This window comes from Drosophila teissieri, chromosome 2L (assembly GCF_016746235.2).
Source record: "Drosophila teissieri strain GT53w chromosome 2L, Prin_Dtei_1.1, whole genome shotgun sequence".
Lineage (NCBI taxonomy): Eukaryota > Metazoa > Arthropoda > Insecta > Diptera > Drosophilidae > Drosophila > Drosophila teissieri.
This window is the reverse complement of record NC_053029.1, coordinates 18,419,411-18,441,664: the sequence shown is the minus strand read 5'-3', so window position 1 is coordinate 18,441,664 and position 22,254 is coordinate 18,419,411. Positions and strand designations below refer to the sequence as shown.

The 22,254-nt window shown below is 41.9% G+C and overlaps 1 protein-coding gene and 1 long non-coding RNA gene across 3 annotated transcripts; one reads left to right on the top strand and one right to left on the bottom strand.

Moving 5' to 3' along the window:
* Window positions 1–428: 428 nt before the first annotated feature.
* On the bottom strand, window positions 429–22,139 carry LOC122626158 (myosin light chain kinase, smooth muscle). The gene is made up of 9 exons (XM_043806312.1): window positions 21,742–22,139; window positions 7,954–8,044; window positions 7,665–7,868; window positions 5,240–5,477; window positions 4,917–5,020; window positions 4,079–4,231; window positions 3,720–4,008; window positions 3,102–3,279; window positions 429–1,903 (listed from the first exon to the last, which is right to left on the bottom strand). Exons 1-9 carry the CDS (start codon window positions 21,773–21,775, stop codon window positions 570–572), a joined length of 2,625 nt encoding a protein of 874 aa, XP_043662247.1. The 5' UTR covers window positions 21,776–22,139; the 3' UTR covers window positions 429–569.
* LOC122626159 lies at window positions 12,272–13,566 on the top strand. 2 transcript variants are annotated; one of them, XR_006326691.1, is made up of 5 exons: window positions 12,272–12,528; window positions 12,579–12,697; window positions 12,752–13,113; window positions 13,179–13,390; window positions 13,464–13,566. It is a non-coding gene; the product is annotated as an uncharacterized LOC122626159 (long non-coding RNA). The 2 variants fall into 2 exon arrangements; XR_006326690.1 differs by having other exon boundaries at window positions 12,273–12,528; window positions 12,590–12,697.
* Window positions 22,140–22,254: the final 115 nt, after the last annotated feature.

The following is a 22,254-nucleotide window of genomic DNA, read 5'->3' as shown; positions in this document are numbered from 1 at the left end:
GAAAAATGTTTTGATATTTTTTCATTTTTGTATTAGTCTTATAAATTTCTAACGATTTGCCAAACAACTTTTTGCCACGCCCACTTTAACGCCCACAAACCGCCCTAAGCTGCTACGCCCACACTTTTGAAAAATGTTTTGATATTTTTTCATTTTTATATTAGTCTTCTAAATTTCTATCGATTTGCCAAAAAACTTTTTGCCACGCCCACTCTAGCGCCCACAAACCGCCAAAAACTGTCAGTGCTGAAGACTCCTTCGCACTTTCACTAGCTGAGTAACGGGTATCAGATAGTCGGGGAACTCGACTATAGCGTTCTCTCTTGTTTTTTTTTATATAATATCTTAAGATGTCAACGAAATATCAGCCCGAGTTAAGGAAAACGAGCCATTGCTTCAGTTTTATTCAATAAATTAATTTGGTTTATTGCTTACATCAAATACATAAATATTAAATTGTTCCATTCGACGCTTTGTAGTTTTACCTATGTATGTGCCAATTAGTTGATCTGTACTCTACATACAAATATATATATCGCATATATACAGAGGGCTCTGGATATGGGCTCCTACTTTCCCGCCGCCTTCTCCTCCAGCTGGGCTTGAATGTGCCGTACGTTGTGGCCGCCGCCGTTGTGGTTGTGGCGCTGGAAAAAGGCGTTGATGGAGCTCATGGAGCGGTACTCCAGATTGTCGCTGACGTGCCAGTCCACGCTGATGCTCTGGTGGCGACCCACCGGATTGCGGATGCGGGTCTCGTTGTACTTCTCCAACAAATGCAGCAGGCAATCCTTGGTGGTGTTAGCCGCCTCCTCCAGATTCACGGTTTGATGAGTGTCCGGCAGCCCCACGGGCACATCCCGACTCATCTGGTTTATCCTGAACTTGGCTCGACGACTGCTGGCCGATTCGTTGCTGGCGCTGGTGGAGATTGGGTTGCTGGCGCCCGACGAGATTGGGTTGCTGGCGCTGGAGGAAATATAAGTGCTGGAGCTGGTGGTACTGTTGCTGGTGCTGCTGGAGATCACCTTGGAAGAGGTGGTGCTGGTTCTTTGTACATGCTGGTTGGTGAAGCTCCTGGCATTGGAACTGCTCATGGTTTGCACCGTGGACTTCCGCTGGGACTGCACCAGTTTGCTAGAGGAGCTGTTCCCGTTGCTTAACTTTGGTGTTTCCTCGATGGACTGCTGCAATCTTACAGACAGCGAACTGATCTTCGTCTTGCCCTTGCCATCATCGTAGGATCTCTGGCTCTGGGAACTGCTGCTGGCCTGGCTGAGGAGTCCTCCATTCAAAGTGGGACGGTTCCAGCTGCTGCTGGAAGTGGTTTTGCTGGTCCACCTATTGCCATCCTGGGTAGTCTCCGAGGTTTTACTAGAAGTACTGTCAGAAGGAGCAGCAGATGGTGCAGCAGCAGGGATTGGAGCAGCAGCCGGAGGATCAGCAGGGGCTCCACCACTGCTCCCATTATTGTTCGCATCCCCAAGCTTGGTGTTGATCTCGGCCAGCATGAGCAGGTGATCAGATAGCTTCCGTATCTCATCCGCCAGATTCACACGCTCTCCGGAACTCCGCCGACCCAGCAGGTAGGTGGTATCCGAGTTCCTTCGATCGAAGGTGTGCAGATAGCTCTTCATACTGCGTTGTTGCTGGGCGGTGGACTGACTGCCGGAGAACTCGTCGAAATTCTCGTTGAAGAGGTGTTGCGGTGTGGGAGTTGCCGGACTGGAGGTGGCTACCGTCGGGAACAGCTTCTCCCGTGACTCGTTGATGGGCGTGGCCACCGAGCGCGGACTCTCGTTGTCGGCACTGCGGGACTCGTCCTCCTCCGGCAGATCTTCAACCTCTCCCCGTTCGTCATCCGTCAAAGTGGAAATTGATTCGCAAGGCGAAGGCGAACAAACTGGAAATAGAGCACAGTCTTAGAAGCCATTTTCAAAGGATCTTTTATATTTTTACATATAAGTTATGGGGTTATTGCCAAAAACTGTTTCAGAAGGGTTAATGTACACGAAATGGTTATATACACACGAATAGAGTATGCTTATGAGTTCAGAGAGTTGTGTCTTAATATGGCTCTTAGGAACATCAAATGTGCGTTTGACTAATGTTCTACACAAAAATAGCTTTGAGTAAATACAGCTGCTGAAAAAGGTTTGGAAAAAGGTTAATTACTCTGATCGGTTGTTATTAATTTTGATTCAAAAATATATTTTATTGAACTATTTTTTGGTACTGTTATAGAAGAAGACTTAACTAAGAAACAGGTATTTTCCTAATTCATAAAACTAGGTAAAGTTTACTTCTAAAAATGCTTAAAACATATCAATAAACTTCGGTATTCTGATCTTTATTCTGTTGTTAATACGATATAGTAAGTCTCCCTGACGGACAAACCACAAATGAACATGAGACTGACTGAGGAATTTGACTGCGATCTCTGAGGATGATTGGTGTTCTGAGCTGGATGTTGGGCTTACCTGGCTGGCAGACCAGAAACTGTGGCTATACGAGCATGTGTGTTGATCTAAATCTGAACTGTGGATTAGGGTAGTTCTAGGGGTTTCGGATTTGGGATTGGAGGGGACTGGGATGGAGCGAAATCGATTTCGGTTTCTCGTCTCGAAGAAACTACAGAGAAGTCTTTGTGCTGAAGTTTAAATTATATTTTGCATATATTTTCATGTAGTTGTTTTCTTTTTGTCAATGGCTGTCTTTATCACAGTGTAAATTGGTTAATAGAGCTGGTCATCCGCTACAAGAATGCCAGGCACATAGCTTAACGCTAGGGTTACTTAAACATAAACAACAGTTCTGGCTGGCAAGCTGGTTCTCCCTCGTCCGAAGACAAGGATTTGTTCTACCAAAGAGATGGGGTTAACACAGAGAAAAAGACAGAGACGGAAAGGAGATACGGACAGAGAGTCAGCTAGCCAGCTTTGTCCACATTCAAGTTAAGAACAACAATTAGTTTGACAAGTTAATCGTGTAATATACAAAGTCCATCCGATTGCAGGATGCAGTTGGAGATGCGATGCGGATGCCTCATTTGCCGTGGATGAGGGCGTGTCTGTCGCGCTGTCGCTGGGATCCGTACTCACCTCTGGAGGAGGAAAGGCTGTCCGCGCCGTGAGTCCTCCTGGGATGGGGATAGCTCGTCTCGCTCAGCGGAGCTATCACATTCCCCTCCACGTCGAACACGTACGGACTGTTCGGATGCGTCTCCCAGCGCACGATGAAGTTCTTCAGGTTGTCCTTCGTGGCATCCAGTTCTTTGTTCTGCAAAGGATACAGATGTGAAGGGTAATAATTGTTTGGTGGCTTGAGAATGGGGAACTAGCTCTATGTCTCTGAGTTAATGGTTGAGGTTCAAATAACTAATCGAACAGTGATGCACGAGTACTTCAAATTATTGGAAGTCCAAAAAAATGTTTCGAAGCCATTCGACTTAGTGTCAGAAGTATGTCGTGCAAAAAGTCACCTTCGAAATGAGTCTGTCCTTCTGTGTATCTGATTAAATATATGTATATTGTTGCATACCTCTGGACTCCTTTAAAAATGCAGTCGATTTCATATATTATTTTAATGCTAGTGGTCAGTACTTGTAATTTGATATTCTGGGAAGAGTTAGTTCAAAACCACAATGCCTTTAGCCCTGGATATGTGACACCCGTTTGCTCGTTTGAAGGTCTTGCAAGTCTTGTGCCCCAATTTCTTACCTCGGGATCAGCGTCGCTGCAGAGTTGGGCCAGCTCCTCGTCGTGCTGCTGGTCCTCCTGCTTCGCCTGCTCCACGCAAACCTCTACCTCTTCCTCCTCGTCTTCGTCCTCAATGGTTTCCGTGGAGTCCTCGGAGGACTCCGAGGGAGCTGTCACCGGAGACACAGACTTCAGGCGCGATTTGGACGCAGAGGAGGCGGCCTTTGTGATGGGCGTGGCCGTGGCGGCGGTGGCAGGCCGCTGCTGAAGCCATTTGTGCTTCATGCACTCGGCGGCTGTCATCCGGGTGCTGGGGAAATGAAAATCCGGAGACGGGTTAGCAACCAGACTCTAATTAGGGGGTGAATTCGAACACCCACCACAGGTCCTTTGCCAGCAACTTGGCTATGAAATCCAGACACTCGGGGGATATGCCATTAAAGCATTCATCCTCGAAATCGTACTTTGCAATGGTTACATTTGACATTGTTTCAATGTCGTTCTCGCCCATGAAAGGCGACAGTCCTGAGATGCTGTATCCAAACCATCATATGGGATTGTGTGTGGTTTCGAGGTGTGGGAGAGTCAATAAACATGTAATGTAAAAGCAGCGTAAGTAGAATAAATAAAAACACAAAACCAACACTTAATTAACTAAATTAAATTCGCCACGGAGTGAGAGCAGATCCACCAACCGCCCCTTTTGATTATCACATTTTTAGCTGGTACACACTTTTAATTGGTTTTCTCCCAAGCACCTACCCTTAAGATATGAGTGCGGGTCTTGATTAAATTTCTAATTGCTCGAGCCACAACATAAATGGTTCGAAAATATTGTGCTGGCTTCACCCTAGAAATAAGTAAAATCAACGTCCTCGAATATGTTTTCTTCATTTAAATGTGTTGAGTTTTTGTAAAAATATGCGTTGGCTTAGTAAAAGGAAGTATCCACTTTTTGACTTCTATCGATATTAATAGGATAGATAAAGATAGATATGATTTAGAAACGTTTTAAGAGAATATTAGTAGATTTATTTAAAGATTTCATCGCCATGTAAAAAAAGTCTTTATATCAAAATTATTTTGGCAGCTAAGTACGCTATTCTGTAGTCATTGTTTAAGAAACTTCAATATAACTTAATAAAAGCCAAAGCGTCCATCTAAAGTAGCTTCTAAAGCATGTATACAATTTTATTAGATTAAAGGTATTAAACTTACAGCACATAGCATATAACGCCGACACTCCACATGTCTGTTCCATACGATATGCAGTCAAAGTTTACAACTTCTGGCGCCACAAATTCCGGAGTGCCAAAGAGAACCTATTGCAACAGTCAGCATTTAATAAATAACTCAGTTTTAAGTAATTGTTACTAAGCATTACATGCATCTTAGTAATAAGAACCATCCAACATCATCCAGAAAATATACTTGGACAAGTATTTTAGGCCTTTGGTTCATTTCAGGTAATTATTACATACATAGCACTAAGTATTAGCTAATTATTCCCAAAGTGATTGAGCTCTGCAAGAATTACTTACTCTGAGACGCTTATCAGGATCAAATTTACGAGCTAGTCCAAAATCAATGATCTTGATGCGGTTACCCTTCTGTGTGAGCACCAAAATATTCTCGGGCTTCAGATCCAGGTGGACTATGCCATTGCCGTGGATAAAGGCCATGGCCTCACACACCTGGCGAATAAAGACGCGGCAGACCCGTTCGGTGAGGACGAACTCATCGTCCACCACGCGATCGAAAAGCTCCCCTCCTTCGATGCTGTGAAAGCCAAAAAAAGTTGTTAATTAGACAGAGGGAAAATGTGAAAACAGAAATGCATAAACAGCAGAAAACACAAAACGAATCATGCAAACCAAGCACCATAAATAGAGTTATTGCCTTTCAATTAGTCTCCTCACCTCGCAACCAAAGGTTTTAGCTTCGATTTTAGTTACCTTACCTGGCAACCCACACTAAACTAGTTATGTTATTTACAAGAGTACAGATGGCTCTGCCAGGACACGAAAATCAGATAATCCATGAGCATCAATCCGCTCGAGTGACGGGCATCAACTAACGGCATGCCGATTGGATTCGGAGTCGGAATCGGAGGGAATTATGTTCAGGCACTCGAACAAATGTCATCCGAGATTTGCTTCAAGTGTGTCGATAACACAACACATCACAAAAATCCGGCCGTTCCATTCCTCCAGCAGATGCCCATGAACAAATTCGGAAAAAATAGGAGAAATGCCGAAATGCATTGGTTTTTCTCTGTTTTTTTTCGGGTTGTTAACTAGTTGATGCACTTCACCCGAAATCGAGTAAATTAAAATTGCATGTAGATCTTTGTGCGTCGTTTGAAATGGAATATTGCTATCCAACAGATGGAGATTTTTTTTGATTGGTCTGATTATGCAGTTTGTGTTGACCCATATAAATACTCTAATAATACTAACGTATTTTTATATACATTTGTATAAAGAAACAAATTGTACAAAGCAAGGTAAACAATAGTGATACACATTTCTGTGGCTGATTATAATAGATCGAAATGGAATATTTTTATAAAACTGTCTAACACGTCGTGCTATTCTCATCCAATTGGAATACCTAATTCGGACATGAGTGATATACTCGTATATACTAGCTGCCCATAGAAGTCCATTATCCAAATGAAAATCACTTAAAGTGCATTTCATTAAAATTGGTTCATTAAAAATTTCAACTGGTAAATCCACAGATTCGAGGAAATCCAATGAAGCTTTTAACCGACAAGTTTCATGTCGCATGGGATGTGTAAAACAATTGTCAAAATGTTTAAATATTTATTGCAAAGCGATAGCTGTGCCATTTTAATTCAGTTAAATTACTAGCTCTTTGTTTTAGTTTGATAGTGGTGCTTACTCCCTTTGAGTGGCTTTTCCACGATGGAAACTAAATAGTTGAAAAGCAGCATGCTTAAACCACTTTCCTAGCTGCTCATCTCGGCGAGGAATTCCCTTCTTTGGAAAATATGTTCGTCGTAGTTGGATATTCTGTTATGAATATGCCAAGGAGAACTATGCAAGTCAACAATTAACTTTTTCGGAAGGGGGAAAACGGCAAGGAGAACAGGACCAGCAAGAACAACAACACAAGTTGTCCAAACTGCAGTTTCCTTGTTTTGTTGAAAATTAATTTAAGTTGACAAAGTCTTTTGGGGCTTTGTCTTGGGTCTATGAAAACGGAATTGTTTCATGTTTCTTTCGTTTTATTGTTCGCCCACTGGGAGGCGAATGTGGGTCAAGGCCGTTGACTAATCAGTGGGCCAGAACACCTGCCTCAATCGTTTTTATGGGCCATTAGACCCTTAACCCATGTCACCATTCATTTGCGAACAAAGAAGCTGTGAAAAACTTTCGCGAGGCAAATAAAAGTTGCTGTAAATTTCTATAAATGCTCGGGTGCCAAGGGGAAACCTGTTGCTCGAGGTTTTTCTTTCAGACTTTGTGTGAGTGTTTCGTGTATTGGGTGGGGCGGAAAAGTTTACTAGTTTACGATAATGTGCGTACGTGTAAATCGCATTTTATGCACATTCCCACTGATTGCAAGATATTGTGTCCCCAGCAACAATGTGGCAAACAGCCAAGGGACAACAAACTTAACGAATAGTGGAATAGAGGGCTACAAGTGTATATATTAGGGTGGACCGTATTTGGCGACCAGAGTAACAAAAATCCTTTACTCTTCTTTTTAACTTTCCAATTTGTTTATTATGCATTGGGAGTGCACACTATCAGATTATCTGAGCAACTATAACTTTTGGTCACCAAATAAAGCCCAATCTAACGTGCATACATAAACATTTATACTCTATTTACAGAGAAACACAAAAAAGGAGTCACACCCACGAGACAGGGACAAGCAAACTGAACGCATTCATTTGTAAGGGCCCGTGAATGGGCCTCTTGAAGTCTTCCTTACAGTTCCAGGACGACGCACATCATTTTCTGATATTCGTATGCCGCGTACAACTGTATGATGAGGTGATGCTGCAATGAATTCATTATCTCCACCTCCCGCTCCACATTCCGCTTGTCCTCGCGCTTGGGGATCGGCACGAACTTGGCCGCCAGCTGCAGGCCATTTGCCTTGTCCTTGCACTTGTACACTGTCCAGAATTTTCCGCTGCCAGGAGACATAATATTGATTACATATTAATCGACGCACATCGGGGAGTGCAGCTTTCGGGCCGCAGGATTACTCTACTCACCGTCCCACCTCACCCAGCACATCGTAAAGTTTATGTGCATCGACGTTGCGATTTATGGTCACATCGCGCATGGGAAACGCCGGTTCCAAAACTGCAAAATAGGAAAAAATGGGTGGTATTAAGTTTGGACCATAAAACAGTTCAGCAATAACCTTTTTATTTAGGAAGTGAACTGAAATTGAAAAAGGAGCAAGTAGCTTTTATTGTTTTCAATAAGTTTATCGGACGTATATTTAAGAAGTAAAAGTCCAGATTGAAAATTGTTTCGTTACTAATTAAATGTTGTTCCTTTTAACTGCTTCTTATTTAGTGACCTCCCGATTATACGCAAATGTTACTGATAGAGCACTATGCAAAATATTTAGTACACTCATCGGTGCATTGATATCAATCCTGGTCTAGTACATACACCCCATTGCACTTTATGAAGCCATTTTATCGATCCGTAATTCCATTGGCTTGCCATATTCCTTATCAGCATACCAGTTTGCTGCCATAAATTGACAAGCCATAGGTGGGTATATGGTCGGAAATGTTTCGGTCTGATTAAGACCTCAACTGTGTGATTTGATTAGATTTCTTGTTCCTGGCCAGAGCTAAAGAACAACAAGTGCTCCGCAACGTGGTCAGGAGTGCACCCTCGGCAATATGGCATTTCAATCATTTCCATTGTCCAGTTCCCAGTTAGGAGTGCATTTAATACCGGCTATTATGGAGCCAGTACGTCTCTGCAAGGACTGCTCAACAACAGCTTGTGCTTGTTACATATTTCGCAGGACATATTGCACACAAGTTTTCCTGTTGTGCTCAGAGGAAACCCTTTCAGAATTTGATTCGTTGTGTGTGTCTACAAGTTGCCAAACAAATAAAAATGACTTGATTCAATTGAATTTGTGCAACGCAACGATATGAAATGGGGACGACAACAGTGACGAGTGGGAATATTGTGACAAATATGGGTTTACTTGTATGTTCGTGGGCGGTGGGCTCCCTGGGTCCCCTGCGTGTGGTGACCAAACAGTGTACGATTTTTCATATTTTTTCCATTACGCACAAGAGTTTCAACTTGACATTCGACCGCAATAATCCCCGGAGATTTTGTGGCAGGCATGGAAACAGTTGCTTTCGAAAATTTGCAATTCGAATTATTGATAATCTGTCAAAGGCTTATGGTGCAAGTTGAGTAAGTCAATATGTGTGCTGAAATAACCGATTGATGGCCACTATTTTAAAAACAATTAATTGAATTTAAGTAATAATTCTTTAATTCTTATAGTTGTAAGAATTCAATCTATCAATTTAATACCACAACAAGAGAGATCGCTATACTCGGGTTTTTGGACTTTTAGGTACTTACTTTTTTACTTAAATAGTGAACAGAGCTTCGATTAAGATCCGCATTACTAAAAGCTGCTTGCTTGATCTGAACCTTCTAGCTTTTAAAGTTTTGAGATCACAGCGTTCACACGGACAGACAAATGTACGGACAGACGGACGGACATACGGACAGATAGGCGGACTTGTCCAGATTGACTTTGCTAGTGATTCTAATGAAGTATGTCCCTTTTCGGAAACGATTATTTCTACCTAATCATACTTTTCAAACAAATCTAGTACACCTCTTTACTCTCCAATTTACGGGTATAAATAATGTAAGATATCAAACATAAAACACCAATTTTTCGATAGGTTCTGGACGGAGAAGCTTTTAAAGACTGGGAGTACACCATTTCAAGATTAAAATTTGTTGTCCCTATTTTCCGACTTCTCGACTTTTTCTAGCTGTGCTTAACGGCGGCATTTAAGGGGTTAAGTTGTTAGCAAGCTTCTATGAATTGATGTCATCTGCGCGGCAGCTGTCCCATTAATATGTAAATGGCGCACATAAGTATGCTACGGAAAACACGATAAATCTTTAAAATCAAAGGCGAGGCGAAGAAGCAAACGAAAAGACTTTTCCGAATCGAGAAGGGGCGAGACAGGGGCGGGAAAAGTAGATGGGGCGGGGGGCACAAACTTGGCAAATTCAAAGTGAAAGTCGAGCGTCTACTGTGAATAGAAACGGAGGCTGTGAGAGCGTTTTCTTTGCTATTTGTGTGCAGCGAGGCACTTGTACACACATATATGTATGTATGCAAGCAATTGACGCCTCCCTTTGCCACGCCCCCTGGCCATATCTCGTTTAAACGGTTTTTGGCACCGACTGAGTGAGTGAGTGCATGTATGAGTGCATTTGAGTGCACTCTGCCAATAATGCGCACAATTTAAGTTTCGGCAAACACGCCCAAGCACAGGCATTAGGCAAGAAAATTGAAGAGCGCCCCTCAATTGAAGGGACATTTTGGTGAAAACTTGCCAACTTCTCGGTGCCATAACTCATTATTCAAAAGACACAAAAGTGGAATCGAAAAGAGGCGACGAGATTCGAGATATTTCAACGCTCATAAAACTTCAGCATGAGCGCAGACAAGCATTCATTATGCACAAACGTACACTTATACTCGGTTGAACACTTTAAGAAATTATAATATATTATAATATGTAATAATATGATTTGGTAAACAACTAAAAGACATTTTAAAGGAAGTCAACATATTATAATAAACTGAAACAAACTATGTATGTATATCTATATCGATGCGTTTGTAGATTATCTTATAAAGACATATTAAATGACTCCAATAATAACTCCAATATAAATAAGTTAGAAGCGTTAGGTGTCAAAAGAGCAGTTTTAGACACTCTTTTAGACACTCTTCTCTGAGTGTACTCATATTCATACTCAGAAATGGATGTGAGTGGGCGACAGGTAACTCCCATTCATTTCCTGGTTCGAGCTCATGAATAAATGAATTTATATCGACTCTTCATGGCATTTGCACTGCACCGCTTATCCAAAGGGAAAATCCGTGGACTTTCAGGGGGTAACAGGGGGTTAAGGGGTCCGGATATGCCCATATGCTCTGGCTAGACAGTGGGGGTGGCAGCGAGGGGCGGTGGGCGGTGGGCTGACGACCCCAATCCCAATGCGCCAACCGAATGCAATCGAAATTGGACTTGAGCCGTTTGAAGTGTTTTCGTAAATCAATTTCAGTTCCATTAAGCTGCAAGATGTGCATATAATACACGAATCGTTGCGGATAGGAACATGTGGATTGGAGTAAAAATATGATGTGCTAGTAATGTGCTTTCTACATATTTACACATTTGTTTTATACATATATATTTTCTGCTATACTTTTTTAAAAAGTCTTAATGGTTGGAAAACTAGAATAACTACTTCAGGAAAATATTTAAAGTTGTTCTTACCCCAGTATTAAGATAAAATCAGCTTTAATGCGTCTCCCTACGTATGCAAAATAATTATAGCTTTTAAATAGCTTTCAGTTGAAGTTTGAGTTCTGTGTCAGACATCTCTTATTCAGAAGTACTTTTCTCGACGTCTATATGTATTTTGCTACTCTATCTCTATCTCTATCTCTATCGCACCGCACCACCGTCTCTTTCGCTCACAGGGGTCAATGTGTGTGGATTGGGTTGAAAAGTGCAGCTCGTCGCAAATTGAATTCAAAAAACTTTATAAAGTTAATTTATGCACAATATCAATAAAAATGGCTGAGCGGGAGTCGCAGATACTACATTTGCACTCCCCATTCAATGGAGTGCCATAGATATAGAGCGGCGAATGCAAATGGCGAACGATTTTTTGTGCCAACGATGGCAATTTTTTCTGATATGAAAATCAGCAAATTTTTCTTTGATTTGCCTTTGCTCCTTGGGTCGTCAAGGATGCGCCAGGATAACCCAGTCAAATCTCCGTTCCCCACTGCTCATTTGGGCAACTGTTGCCAGGATTGCCTTGACTTTCAGATTAAAAAATAAAATCCCAGCGAAGCGAATCCTCGGCGGAAGCGAAAAAATGTTTTCCTCCGACTTTTCCGCTCATCGATTTGGTGCTGCAATTTGTTGCTGTCATAAAAATTGTGTAATGTGCTTAATGAAATTTTTTTAATAACACAATTTGAGGGCACGTGAGTTTAGCGGCGAAAAATGTGTTGTACAACAAAGGCAAACTGTTGCACATCAAACGATGGATGTCAATGTGCCACACATTACACGGCCACAAAATATGCAAAAATTGGATAAAAAAACACAAGCCAGACGTCGGCATTTCAATAAACCAAAGTTACGCAACAACGAGGGTCCTGCATGCACTTCCTCATTGTTTATATTCACATTTAAAACACTTTTTTACGCGACCAAAGCAATCGCACAAGTATGCCAAGCATTTAATGGCAGGCCCAGACGGGAAAACGGATACAAGCAAAACACTTAATACATTTTATATATTTTATGCTGCCAGGAAGTCGGCGCAAAGATCACACAGCATTTGCTGTTTGTTTGCCCGGCCAAGGCACTTGCTAAATTCAAAGCAAACAAGAATTATAAACGATGAATTTAATTTGGAGCTTGTTTTCTATTTGCTGTTCGCCTTTGACCTGACGCCTTGAAAATTGTCAGGTTAATAAATTTCTTTAAAATTAACATTTTTAATAACTTAATAACCAGAAAAATGTAAGCCGCTTATTTCTCGTGAATATTCGCAAATTAGAGTTTTCTTGAAGCCATATTTTAGGCATTTCGACTAATACGAAAATCTTTTGATGATGCATCACGGGCTATGCAAATTAAGATGGCCTAGTACATCAGTGGCAAGCAAAATCAAATCAACATCGGAGAAAATGTAATAAAAACTTTAATTTGAAATATGATTTCCATTATGTTTTTGCTATCTTAGTACTTGCAGGCTACCAAAATGTGATTTTGATTTCAAAATTTAACTAAAACGAATGTATACTTACTTTACCCTATTTTGACTTTGACTCAATGTTGGTTACTTTCTACGATGGATTTTGGTAACTTCGACCAGGCTGGGAACTTTACTCAGCTGATGACGTTTGTGCAACCGATGGCGAAAACTGTTGGAAATGAGTTCGTGCCGTTGGCAGTAGATATTTTCCTGGTTATTGTTGCTGCTGATGACGATGCTGCGGGTTGTCTGTGCATTTTAATCAGTCTAAGTGCCTGGCAAATTCCATGGAAGGAATGAGAATGGCAGAACAAGTCTGAAACTGTGTATTGACTGAGGCAGAGGCAGAGGTAAAAAAATGGCAAAAGTTTGCCCCTACTGTGACTACAGTGCCATTTCAAATTGGCTATTACAGGGACTTCCACACACACATCGCCTTCATCAAATGGTCATGCATAAATGCAAAGGAAAATGAGCAGGCTCCAGTACTCACACTTTTCTCAGCCCGACTATAATGCCTCGCCTAATCCAGGTGACATATTTTTAAAGTCCAAACTGAAAGCAAGGGATAGCTGAAGTTACAAAGACTATGAATCTCCTGTCATTTTGAATCTATATCTATACACAGTAAGTCCTAAATGAAGAGCTTAACCTAGCTTTATCTGTATCTAAACCTTTCGAACCCAACGATCCTTGTCAGTACCGATCTGATTAGACACTGGGCCAACAATTTATTTCTTTCAGTCGAATGGACGCGTTTGATGTGTTAAATGTTTGACGATAGCGAATTCAATAAATGATAAATGACAACAGAAACTTGCGGCATAAGGCCCACATTTTTTGTTTTTAAACAAATGCAAACAAGGGACAGATGACAGGAGACAAATCAATACCGTGTATCCATTTATTTTGCGTTCGCCTTTTTATATATATTCATATTAATCTCCGTGCATATCTATATCGAATGTTTCGGCAGTATCTCAACAACGGCAATTCATCTTCTTCATTTTTTTCCTGCACGCCAAGCGTAAATCCGCTGCGACAACGCCCAGTGCCTCCAGTTTTCCATTTTTTGCATGTGCGGAAAGCGAGAGAAAAATGAAAATCGTTGTGGAAAATGAAAAGTAATAATCAGTGTGGATGTGGGTGTGTGTGTGTGGGTATGTGAGTGTGTGGGGACCTTGAACGTTTCCCCGAGATGTGACGTAAAGCTCAGTGCCCTAATGCAGTGCAAAGTATTTCGACCCCATTTTCCCCCGATTTTTGTCGCCAATTTCCAGTTTATGCTGCATACTTTTGCGGCACACTTTAATTGGGCCATTGCCATTCAAAATTTATGCCAAAGTCTCTGACGAAATGGGATGTCACTTTTGGCTCCTTCTCGTTGCCAATTTGCGCGATGATGCAATTTTGTTTTATTTCATTTAATTTTCGCTGGCTTCTACCAGCTTTGTGACAATGAAATTAGCATTAGAAATTTGTATGCATGCGTGTTGCTCCCTGTTTTTTATTTTATCACATTACCAGCCTCATTCAATTGGAATTTTCATTTCAGCTTATTTCGCCTTTAATTTAGTCACTTGCGAGCTGAGGACACCAAGCGAGTTATTCCAAAATATTGTTCGCCCCGACATTACGCATACGCCGCGTGTGACGATGAATCCCGCTTGCATTTCTTGAATCGCTTTGTGGCGATTTTCCGAGGGGTTTTCCCCGCTTCTCCCCACCCTCCTCGGCTATCCCTTTACACATTCATTACGCTGGCTTTTGTGGGCACACACATAATCTCCGGCTGGCTGTATGGGTGAGCTTTTCGCGCTTATAATCAACGCCGCCATTCGAGCAGCGTATATATGTGTGGGAATTTTCCATGCTGTTTTCGCTTTTAATCACCGAAACTTGAGCACTGCGAAAATACTTTAAGGGCACTGCAGCAGTGCTAAATTTAAAAGGACCCCAAAAATGCTGCCCCTGCATAAAATGCCTGCTAATTGATCGATGTGAGCACAGCAATTTCAAGGCAATTCCAAAGTCCAACAATGGGCCAAAGGACATCGCATGGAGACTACTGCAGACTGCAAAGATAAACACAGGCCAGGACTTTTCCCCCAGCCGAAGTTCCCTTTTTTCAGCCTTGTCATCAGTAGATGCAGGCAATCGGTGGTGATGGGGTGGGGCACATCGGTTGGGGAAATCGGGGAAAATGCTGCAGCAACAGCCGCTTCTAAATGCAAAACAATTTCAAGCCAGACTAACGACGCACACCGCAATGAACTCATTAAAACTTTCTACCCAGTCTGCAACAAATCGGCATCAAAGCGTCGTGCGCGATGAAAATTCAAAACTGTTAGATTGCTAAGTTCCGCGAATGTCTCAAATAGGAAAAGAAGCCGATGCGAATTCGCTGGCAGCCGCAACTCTGCGTTTAATTAATTTAATGAGCGACGTGAGGCAACCGCAGACACCTCGTGTCAGCCAGCGCTCATAAATGACTTTCTGCCCCTGTTCCTGTGCCATTTTGTGGCCCACAGACGGGGGCGAAACAATAGGTCGAAACAACAAACCGCAGTAGCATAAATAATCGAAACATCAATTTGCATGACTTATTTCGGGTTTTGATTGCTCATTATTGGAGTACAACAAAAAATTATCTAAACCCTAAAGTGATTTTAATGAAATATGTATACATATACAATTATAATAAAAATTTGTTTATTTAACATGTTATATGTTTTATTTATACATTTGTTTTCGACAACTTTATATATAAGCGTTTGTTGTTTACTTTTACCTGCTGGGAAAGGATTTATACTTTTTACGCATTGGTGCTATTACCATACCTCCAGCTGTAGTAAACTAGCTGCGGGACTCGCGTGGCAGGTGAAATGGGAGGTTGGGATGCTGGGAGGCTGGGAGATTGGAAGGCTTCGTGCAAAGCATCAGCTGAACTCGTTAGCGTAAAATCCTGGAAATTTTGTCAATGAACGGCTATCCATGGCCGATCCTGATGGCGGTTGGTGAGCGACTGCAGCTTAGTTAATTATCGGCTCGCAATGGCCCCTCGTTCAAAGTGTATTAATTTATGAGTGCAACACAAAGGCAAGCGCCGCCGTCATTTGCAGCAGCTGAGGACCCAGAGCTCCCCGCTGAATTTGGAAAATGTTTGGCCATTGGGGTGGAATTTAGGAAGTTTACAGTGTGCATTCCCCAAATGAAATCCCCGAACCGCAAATACTTTAAAAGCCCCGGCCAAACAGCTGCCAAAACAAATGAATTAAAGAAACGAAAAGCGAGTAGGATGCCATTGTGCGAGATATATATCATATTGTACTCGTATGCCCTGCATCTCCTTCTGGTTGCCAGTGTGTGTAGGCCAATGGTCGCATAAATCAAAGACGAAGAGCGAAGTCTGCGGCTGGTTCGAAAAAGCCAAAGGGGGAATTGCAGATATGCCGGCAGTGTGCGAACACATATTTGCACTCAAATCGAATTGCATTTGTTTGGGGCATAATTGAATAACAACTGCAAATTGCACAGGGCACAAAGCGGGCTAAAAATGCCGCCATGCCAACCGGAAGTGGAAGGGCCCCTTACATACATACGTCTGAAAATAGGATATATACTTATATGTTCGATATGGGGCGTATGGCCCATAAATAATTTGCCAGCTCTGTGAATTAGTTGCGGCATCAGCAAGATAAATCAATTAACGCGCAACAAACAAAACAATTAATCAAGGTGCAGGTTTTTAGTGCCGGGAATCAGGTCGCTTTGGATCGGAATCGGTGTGGATCAGGATGAAACAGCGAGGTAATTGAAAGGTCATCGATTCAGTGGCGGCCACATGGTGCATGTTCGCACGCGCTTCTGCCAACAATTTGTTAAAATTTAACGCTTTATTTACTGCCCGACTGTCCATCCTGGGTTCCTCAATCATGCACAGAGAGAAATTAGTCTGGAGTTCTAAGAAGAAACTACGCGAATTCTTTAGCCCAACATATTATGGTACAATGCCGTGTTTGAGGTACGCCCTTTCCATGAAATATTTATAAATAATTCCTGATTATTGGGGAGTAAATCTTGAACCTTAACTAGTAAGAATTATGGTACTAAGAAACATATTTAATTAGTTTCCAAACAAATAACAAATATAGAAGTACATCTTTATGGTATCCCAACCGCTTGATCTTCAAGTGATCAGGCATTTTTTTCTGTGCACTCTGTTTTTCACACATCCACCATGTGCTGGCACGTGGAACTGCAAAGGCAACGGACCTGCTCATGCACAATGTATCTGTATCTGCAGTTGTATCTGTGTCCTGGCTGAGCGACAGTTTGACATCTCTAAATAAAGTTTGCACTTGCAAGCTACGTGGGTACAACCAACACATTCCCACACACACAAGCACCCACACTCGCCAGGCAAGCACGCACACTGTTGCAGGGAACATAGACACCCTCTGTGGCACGTTTGACAATTTAATGGTGTTGGGGTTATTTATACAATACGCTCGCTGCAAGTCCTCAAATATTCAGTGACCGGCAGCCAATGACGTGTCGAGCAGTTGGTTAAAGGACCAGTTGTAGGGCTTAACTGGTCATTTTAAATTAGGGTCAAGCAGATGAAACCCATTCGATTTAACCCTTAAAGAGACCTTAAATGTTAGCTCTGCAGTATCCTATCGAGTACAAGTGTGTAGTCTTGTAATGCATAATGCATAGTATAAAAGACATGCGACACGGTGTAAAATGAATGAAAATAAATGTAAGGGAAAGTACCTATTTAAGACGACTTATCAATTGGAGTATATAATCAGTCTTCAGCCATGAGCTCTTAGATAAGATAACTGCTAAGAAACATGAGTCGAAAAGTCAATACTTTCTGTATACGAGTATTTCTGATGTTATACGCAAGCAAAATATTTATATGTCTTTTTAGAGTACTTAAATCGAAATCTGCAAATTCATTTCATTTCAAGGGAAGTTGATTCCAAAATACCAATCATAATAAATTAAAATATCCTACTTTATTGGCTAGATCAGTTGCAGCACGTTAATTAAAGCTCGTTTGGCACTACAGCACCATACACAAATTATCCGAGCAAATGTCTAAGTCAAGTTCCAATTGCATTGCAGTCACTCCCCAAAGGATGTCTATTGACAAGACAGCTTCCGACAGGCGGAGGAATCCAAAGTGCCCCATCATTCTGTGGGTTCCAGGACAGATAAGGATGCGCGCACTCACTGGAGGAGTTCTCGGTTGCAGCTAACCAACGCAGCACTCTTGGCCGTTACAGTTTATGGGCTTTAATTTAATTTCTGTCCGAGTGGGAAGCGCTCTGAATTAACGATCTGTTTGGCCACAGAGAAGCGATTACCGAGGCAGATACGCGGATACTCTGGACGAGTTATAGCCTTTTAAATACCAGTAGCTGTTCTGCAATTAAACATGGAAACAATGCCGGGTATTTCCGAAACATTGTGAACACATGATGAAAACTAAAGAGGCCATGATACGCATACGCAATAAAATGATGATTTTCGGCATTTGATTGGCACTGTGTCGAGTTGGCCAAATAATGATAGTGGCAAGTGGCAAGTGGATAGTGTAGAGTGGCATTTGGATGCGACCCATAAATCAGCAACATGGGAAATTACAAAGCGCAAATGATGTTGACTACGTGGAATGCAAATGAAATGACCTGCATGACATGCAAAGGCGGAATGCAAGGCTGCTAATAAATAAAAACATACGATTTTGGGGCACCGAGAGAGCATTTACATAATTTTGATTATTTTCGACGGATGCTAGCCGTGTCCTTAGCCCGAATAACATTTGCAGTTGGAATTTGGCATTTGCCATTTGGCATATGGCCTGGTTCGGGGCTTGTTTTCGATTGCGGTTCTGGCTGAAACTGTTTGGCATTATGGAAATTTCCGTTTGTCATTTAGGGGCGCGAAGTGTCTACATGCAAATTGAGTTGCAACAAGCAGAAGCCCACTCCATTCGACAGTTGTTTGTTTAGTTTGCATGTGGCAAATGCAATCTTAACAGGCTTCCTGGCTGCCAGTCTACCAGTCTGCCAATACATTAAATTGCAATTTTAATTTGTTTAGCATGCGGCATTGCTGTGCTTGCATCTGCACCACATGGCGTATGCGTTATAATCGCACAAACTGATACATATATGCACTCTACGCCCCTGTCTGCATTTTTAACACTGCCATTCCACCTGCAGCTGTGCCCCAGGCAAACTGCCGGAGATACTTTTGCATTAAAAATTTAAACAACATTGCAGGCAAGCGGCGAGAACAAAAAGTGGAGTTTGGACAATTTTGCCGAAAACAGACATTTTAAGCTGCTCCATTTTGTGCGATTTTCGATTTCGGTTGCCTTTTTCTATTCAAGTGCCTTGGGGCTGAATTAAATATTCTATAAATTGTTATAGTCCCCAGATATATGCAAATTAAATGTCTTTTAATTTGCTCTCGACCAGACGGGTTAATAAAACCCGCCTCCAGTGGAGGCAAGCATAAATTCTGAAATTTTGGTAAGCGGCCAAGCACACGGAACATAACTAAGTATCTATAGGATATATTTGAGTCTGGGCCAACTGAAACGCCAAGAAAATCAGGAAGCGTGAAACCTTCATATTATTACTTGACAGCCGGATAAACGATCAAGTCCTGGCCAAATCGCATACATAGTAGAGTACAGAGACCCCGCGATGAGGCAGAGTCGAGGAATTCGCAACGTCAACTGAAGTGAATATCAACGAACGACCTTCAACATGAAATGCGACGTAAAATAAATTTATCTCAATTATATATAAGCAACTAGATCTATATATCCGTCCGTTCTCTGGCGGAAAATCGGTCGGATTCGCGTTGCGGGGCGAGTAACTTTTAGAACGGCCAGTGAGAGATTCTTTCGGTTTTGCCCGCCAGCTTTACATTCACCTTGGCAGCGCAGTACGAGAAATCCAAAGCAAAATACAAATTTATTTTTGAATATTTTCGGTTAGCAGCGGCGTAAAAAAGAAATGAAAAATGTTTTCTATCCAAAGAGAGCACTCAATAAAGTGAACATCTCATTAGATCGCATTAATACTCATAGACGAAAAATGTGGAATATTTGATTGCTTTTAATAAAGGAGTTTTTTTTAACGTTGCTTTTGAATGTATTGGTAACTTATTACTCTAGTAGCTGTGGACAAAATATTTCCCTAGCCTAATTTACTCTGCAAGTCCTTACTGTATTCAGCAAAAATCCACCTTATAAAGAAATATGTATATTTCCTCCGTCTAATGACGCCACAATCAGACGATGGTCAGCATTTTTATGCAGATTTCTTGTTTAAATATTTACACAATATCGGCGTGCTTTCTCTGCTTGACGAGCAAACATTTAGCGCTGGAAAATGAACTACATTTAAAATATAATAGAACTGGCTTGTTTGATTTATTCGACTAGGTTTTGTGTAAACAAAATGCAGCAAAGTAATAAAATATTTTTATGAAACTCCACATGTCTGGTTTTCCCTGCGGTTTGGTAATTTCCGCTGCAAATGGTTTCATTTCCTCTCCGATTAAAGTGTCTTTGCCAAAGATTCCCCTTAATTGGCTGGCAAACTGGGGAAAGGAAATTGAGAAATCAGCTTATGCGCCATTAGCACATAACTCGGCTGAGACAAACCCAAGTGAGAATTGGCCGGGAAAAAAGGTTGGCCAATCGGTCAGGTTGCCACCTTTGCCACAGGTAGGCAGGTATTTCCGTTTGTTGTTATTTGCCAATTTGGGAAAGACTGCCTGGGAAAACAGCGTGGCAAAACGAGACGTGTAAGCCTTTTTCCTGGCTCCACACCCACACTGCGGATTGAATGGCACTAAATCAGGAGGACTCTGTGGGTGCTTTACCCTGTGTCTCCTCGTGTTACGCGTCCTTTTCGAATTTTTTTCTCGTGTCGCACCGGGTTCTTTTCATTTTTGGAATCGCCCGACGCTCGGCATTTTTCATGCTACGACGATTTTCCCCCATCCCCAACCATTTCCCGTTGGCCAAACTACTTGACACTTCCTTTTTTCCTTCGGAAGTTGGGGCCTTTCGACTTTGCCTTTGTCTTTGGCTGCCTAAACCACTGTAGACACAGTTACCACAGCCCTTCCAACGTTCATCGGGTGTGACATTTATCCTTCACCAACTGCGCTTCGCTTTGGCTTTTATTTGGGCTTAAAGCGGCAGACAAAAAAGTGTATATAGTATATATTTGGCCCTCTTTTGTTTTATGCGTGAAATTTATTGTTTCTGACAATGGAAACGGCGTCGCAAATGTTTCCTGATCACAGTGCGCCTTATCTGGATTCCTTTTTCGGCACGCCCCCACTTTTCCGCTTTTCCAACAGCCATGGCCGTATTTTATTGAAATTCATGTATTTTTAAAAGCCTACTGGCCCCGGGAAGCGGCTCTAAATCGTTTAAGCATTTGTTTCCACCATTCACAGCTTGATTTCGCCAGATACATTTTGCAGTTGCGTTCGGTTTGTTTTTATCTGCGCATAAAAGTTAATGTTTTGCATCAGTATCATGGGCCGAAAATGTTTATTGTTTTGGCCCTTTATTAAAGCGTAGTTAACTGCTGATAACTTCAGTGGCAAAAAAACCGAGAGGAATCGAAAACAGCTGCTAAGCCGTAGATTTCGTTAATTTGATTTGTCTCTTTGCAGTTTGGCTTTGCGGAATAAAACACATTCGAAAGAGTTATCGGCCGAATCTCTGGCAAGGCACATACAATAATTACACTTCGCCATTTGAGACATTTATTGGGGCTATATCTATGGGTAGAATATATACAGATAACCGTTGACAGCGACCCTTATCACTGGTGATACACAACGCGTATACGCAGTGTTCACTCTTAAATTCGAGCCATTATCGGAGTGATAATAATTTTCGCTTGAGCGGCCATTCGTAGACTTACCACCTTCCGGCTCTGAGTCATCTATATAGATCATATTGCTGTGTCTCCTATCGTTGACCCGTTGTGCGGCTGCTGGATTTACTTAAGTCGGTTTGAACTTATTCCTTGACGCTGGCTAATTGGATTGTTAGTTGTTTTGTTGCACAATATTTAATGGCATGTGTAATTATTCATCACTCAACATTTTGCGTGTTAGCTTCACTTCACTTATTGCATGGATTTTGAAATCGTTTGGTTTTGCGCACTTAAAAAATGGCACAAAAGAACGATTCTTATTTTTAGCTGCTTGGCCGCGCACCACGTTGCGTATGCTTGATTTTAGCGCTAGATTCATTCGCCAGCGGCACTATTTCGCTATTGTGTCATCGCGAGCGAGCGTTTTGCCTGAAACTGTTTTGGCCTGGCCCCACATTATTTGATTTGAGCTGTTTTCGCTGCTGTTCTGCTGTTTCTGCCTTTTGCCAATACGGCGTATGTGTGTTCCTTTGTGGTTATAAATGTGCTTTTCGGCTG